Source organism: Neodiprion fabricii, chromosome 3 (genome assembly GCF_021155785.1).
Source record: "Neodiprion fabricii isolate iyNeoFabr1 chromosome 3, iyNeoFabr1.1, whole genome shotgun sequence".
Classification (NCBI taxonomy): domain Eukaryota; kingdom Metazoa; phylum Arthropoda; class Insecta; order Hymenoptera; family Diprionidae; genus Neodiprion; species Neodiprion fabricii.
Window position 1 is genome coordinate 18,716,754 of NC_060241.1, and position 5,418 is coordinate 18,722,171.

The window sequence follows — 5,418 nt, forward strand, 5'->3', positions numbered from 1 at the left end:
TCAAAAAATTCTAATACGTTATTGAAACTATAAATAATAAAGCCCTCAAACTCAAATTGCTGTGTTTTCATTTTCCGTAAAAAAAAACTCTTAAAAATAGGTCGGATTTTATGCCCTCCAAGCATGTCGCTCCTAATTTTACCGCCCCGTGTAACGGAACTTGTGTTATTGAACAAATCCGTATTTGTATTTCTGATTCAGTACAGATTAGTTTCCAAATCTTTGTATTAATCAGAACCCAGTCCAACTGAGAGGATTCGATTATCCCTTTTCTGAAAGATTTGCATGACAACACCTTTACACCGCTACCACTTTACGTGACAGCTCCAATCAACTGATGGTAAGTAAATTACAATTAAGATGGAGTTAAAGAGTAGTGCTGACTCTACTCTACTCGTACTCTACTCGAAAATCCCAATCTCTATAACTTATTTATTTATTCTTTGGTTCACAAAAATCATTTGAACCATAATAAACGTCGAAAATATTTTTTCGATAATTTTTTTTTATTCTAAAGATGGTTTCGTCGACATCTAACCGCCAATTATTACGTGCTGAGTGATCGAACACGATGAAAAAGTAATATGCCGTAAGAATACATTTTAAAAGCTGTAAAATATCACACAAATCACATAAATTTAACCGAATTATTTCTACATGGTTAACTTTAACGCATGGTTCAATTTCCATATTTTTCCATCCATCGATTCATTTTGCGATAGAACTAGGTTAAAAAAATTCACCGAAGAACCACGAGATATAAAAAATTCGAGATATTGTGACATACAAACCCATCTTTGCCGCACTCAACAACAGCTTACAAAATCTTGACTAATTCCTAACTATACAAGCAGATTTTATCGCAGTATCACGCATCAAATTCATTTGTATATAATGAGACTCTTTCGCCGATTCGTAACAGTTGCTCGAAATTTTCTGCGACGGGTAGATAGCTCTTGTGTGAAAAGTCCAAATTCAACCGGACAAAATGGGAGACACTTCGAACAGAGGCAAATACACCAATCCCGAAGGCTCAGCTACGTGGGAGTACCTATCGACCGTGGGATGTGAGTGAAGAACACTAAAATTTCACTTTCGTGTAGCAGGGTGGGCTACAAATGTATTTTTTCGAAATGAAACATTACAAAGGAGTAAAACGGTTTTATGATACGTACGACGAAGTTTGCAAATTACAGTAGCTCTTGAACAATACCATTATACGCGCGCACAAGTCAGTGTAATTCCGGATAAAAACCGATTAAAAGAATGGTTTCGGATAGAATGCTGTTTTCTTTACGAAAAAAGCCGACTTACGATCATCTTTATATTTGTAACGGATTGGTTTATCAAGGACCAAGATTTTTATTCTACATATAGGGAAAAAATGAATAAAGTCCGTCAACTGACTTACAAACGAGATTGTTGATCGCTTTTCTTTATTCTAGGAAACTGTAGCAATATTTCAATCACAATAACATTCATACGTCACCGTTCATTCGATACTGAAGTTAGTATTAAACTATGTATAAATAAAATCAATGTATAAATATTATTGACTAAAAATGTGTATAAATGTGTATAAATGTAACAAGATCGTGGTAACTTAGCTTATGTCAGCTTTATGTAATTGTCACTGATTCAGGGCTTCAACGGTTCACAAATCTTGAATCATCTTCCCGTTGTTTTGTTAAATTTTTCATTATTAAAATCCCCACAGGGTTCGTAGATTTGGCTGAACAGTTTTGTTATCGTCACAGACTACGTAGTTTAAATCTTTTAATAATACTGAATATTGAATTTGCGGAAAGACCCGTGGATTTGCACAAATTCGGCAAGTATGTACTGAGATCTATCAATTTTCGTGCTCGTCAACCAAAGGATATTGTCGAGTTGTCAACAGTTCTCTTATCTCTTTGCTGTTCATTCGCACCTAGCGAATGAGCGTCGCACATTGGGACTAATGGCGCTACATTTAGATTCCCGTGATTCCGGCCTATTGCCTGTTACATTTCGTACGTCTGAATTGATTACAAACCCACTTATTGTTAAAGCAATAACGTATTCGCTGATTACAGGTGCCCTCCTTACATTTTGTATCGGTTGCATATGCGGTTGGAGTTCACCGAGCTTGGCCATACTGAGGAAGCCCGATTCGCCAATCACCCTCAGTGACGAGGATGCGTCTACTATGTCAGCCTTAACTGCTATAGGTCACATGCTGGCGCCCGCAATAATCATTCTGACGACTGACAGACTTGGCCGAAGAATCAGCCTGCTGGCTTCTGGTCTCCCAATGTTGATCTGCTTCGGGCTCATCATAGTTGCCAAAGATTCTTCGGTAAGTCATGCTCACACTGCGACAATTTTGACTGTCAAACCAACCTCGTTTCTTTCCAACAGGTAATCTTGTTGGGAAGATTTTTCGGTGGCATTTCCCTTGGCTTCGGGACGGCCGTTGTACCGATGTATCTCGGTGAAATTGCGTCACCCAAGTTACGAGGGGCGATAGGAATCACCATAAGCACAACGATATCCGGCGGGTCGCTGTTCATGTCCATTATCGGGCCGTATCTGTCATTAAAAACTACGGCTTACGTGACATTGAGCTTCGGTATTGCCGCTTTGGGCGGCTTGTGGTTCGTTCCAGAGTCCCCGTACTTTCTTGTGATGGTTGGTAAGATGAAGCAAGCAGAGCGCACCCTGGAGAAGCTTCGCGGTAAGACGGATGTCTCGGAAGAGATGAACCTGATCAAGAAAACCATCGGTTTCGAGAATAACGCTGGGAAGGGATGGGAAAGAAGAAGAAATAAACCAAACCTAAATGTAATCAACGCCCTTAAGCAGCTCGTCACAGTGTCGAAAAATTTGAAAGCACTCATAATTAACTTTCTATTTATATTTGTATCGCATTTTGGTGGATGTACGGTCATATTGGTATACGGGCAGATAATATTCGCGGACATGAAAACTGCCATCCCCGGTCACGTATGCTATATCATACTTGGTATCCTCCAGTTCATCAGCACCTTTCTGGCTGTGTTCATCGTTGACAGAATTGGTCGGAGGCCTCTCATCTTTATCTCGGGCATAATTAGTGGCACTTGCTTCCTTATTGTCGGTGTCTACTTCTGGCTCATGGAGTACGGTCACATGGACGTTGTTTCGTACTCGATGATCCCTTTCTGCGCCTTGCTAGCTGGAATGGGTACTTTGAGCATTGGTATACTGCCAGTGACGTTAGTCGTACAGTCCGAAACGCTCGACACCGATATCAAGGCAATTGCAACCTCCTTGCTAGGTGTTGGCAGTGGATTGCTGGCGGCCATCACTTTAAAGTACTACCTCATGATTGCAACGGTCTGGAACTTCGGTCACTCGGTACCCTTCACTGTTTTTGCCTTATGCATCTGGTTCTCCACAGCACTCATACTAAAACTACTTCCTGAAACGAAAGGCCGAACCTTCCTCGAGATCCAAAGAAACCTAGCCGCCTGATATGGCAATAGCTGTAGCTTCAACGGATACCGCAACAGCTTGCAGCTTTTGTCTTCATTTATAGGATCGACAAATTTAAGTCGGGATTGTCGGAGCGTAGACATTTTGGTGCAGATAAGGTCAAGAATATTCACTTTCGTGATATTTTGTGCAAAGTAATAATCTAACGATCGTTCACTGTCGAACATCGAATGACTTTCCGACATGTACTTTCACGAATATGAAAAACTGAAAAGGTCTATACGCCAAACTACGGCATAGACGTATGACGGCGTGCTGAAGAACTCTTCCATCACGTAATCTCGAAAATACGTGTTAAACGAAAAATTATATGATTACCTCTTGCACGTATAGCTCTACCCTCTGAATACCTGGATAAATTATAAAACAAAACCTAGGTTGCTTATACATTTATCATTTTTTATTTTCTGATAATATACCTAAATTTTAGTTACTCGCGGAAATACTGTTTTTTGATAATAAGTAAAGTGATTGTATAGAATCAACGACTGCAGAAAAACAATTTCGCCGTCGCAACACAGCTTCAAATGATCTGTTGAGTGAGAATCAAAAAATCCAAAATTCATTATCAAGCTAATCTTTATCATACCCGAAGTAAGATTTGTAAATAAATTTATTAACGCGTTTTCCAAATTAGTGAGATCATTTTTGATATTATCATCGAATTGAAAACAAAATATTATATCTCCAAATTTAAATTCATGAGTCGTTAAATGAATTACAATATTTCTGGGTTGCAGCTCAGATGCAGCCGAACAATCTTGTTTCATTGTATTAGGGTAAGCTTCATCGCGCGAAATTCTGCTGGTAATATACAAATCGCCCCTAATTTCAAGGGGATCGTTGAAAATTTAGCTTATCCAAAATAGTGGATTCGTTACAGCAGAAACTACCACAGTAGCATAATTAGTTGTGCATTATTTTTCCCTGCAAAGATCATAAAACCAGAAATTAAAAATTGCAGAAAAAGCACACAAGCCATAGCAAAATGCCAATAATATTGTAAAATTTCCCGTGAAGTAGACGGCAGTTGTCAAAAAATATCCATCTAATGCTTAACATAGAACTAGATATGACAATTTGTCGGCACTGTTGCGCTCACGTCCATTCTGTCATAATTCGGTACAACGTCATCAAGGCAATTATATAAAAAAGCCGTCTTGTTCTTTAATTTGTGTGGTTATAACCATTATCGTGTACGGCATCTCAAAATGTGTGATTTCTTTGGAATTAGTGTATCATTGGCATTTGTTTTCAGCTTGTAAGCTTTCTTCAACTTTTTATGATAGGATAATGACTGTCATTATTATTTACAATTTTGGGTCATATGAAGATGCATGAGCATAACGGCGCGCCAAGTGTCAAACTGACAGACCACACACCGACCAATCAGAAGAACCATTAAAATGCCAACAATGCGCTCGATATATTTCAATAACTTTGAGATTCGATCGTCCCATCAAATTTTTAAGAGGATAACCCTGATCCTTCTTACTTAGTATACTGCACGAATCGATGAAGAAAGAAGAAAGTGTGAAAAAATGGGGGAAATCAATCTGACTCTGTTTAAAATAAAATAATATATAAATAAATTCCTAGTTTATAGAACGTACAATACAATGGTATTTAGATACAGTGTCGATGGGCTGCAAATATTATAATTAGGATTGTCTTCTGTATAATTGCTACAGCAAGATTTGCAAATCAGACAGAACAATGTAAAAAGTGACTAACACAATCCACAAAAACCACAATATTTTACGTAACGTGAGACAAATACTGGTAAACGGGTAAAACGTAAAAATTTCTTCTCAGCACATCATAAAGTGATCTTCAATTCTTAATTACACATCTGGTTAGTCTTATCAGATGGAACTTGCCGCACGAATGTAGATACGTTTT

General features: G+C 38.3%; 1 protein-coding gene across 1 annotated transcript; it reads left to right on the forward strand.

Annotated features, from left to right (window-relative positions):
* The first annotated feature begins 931 nt into the window (after positions 1-931).
* LOC124177514 (facilitated trehalose transporter Tret1-like) lies at positions 932-3,892 on the forward strand. Its single transcript, XM_046559936.1, has 3 exons — positions 932-1,067; positions 2,076-2,338; positions 2,401-3,892. The coding sequence occupies exons 1-3, from the start codon at positions 989-991 to the stop codon at positions 3,493-3,495; spliced, it is 1,437 nt and encodes a 478-aa protein (XP_046415892.1). The 5' UTR covers positions 932-988; the 3' UTR covers positions 3,496-3,892.
* The last annotated feature ends 1,526 nt before the right edge of the window (positions 3,893-5,418 follow it).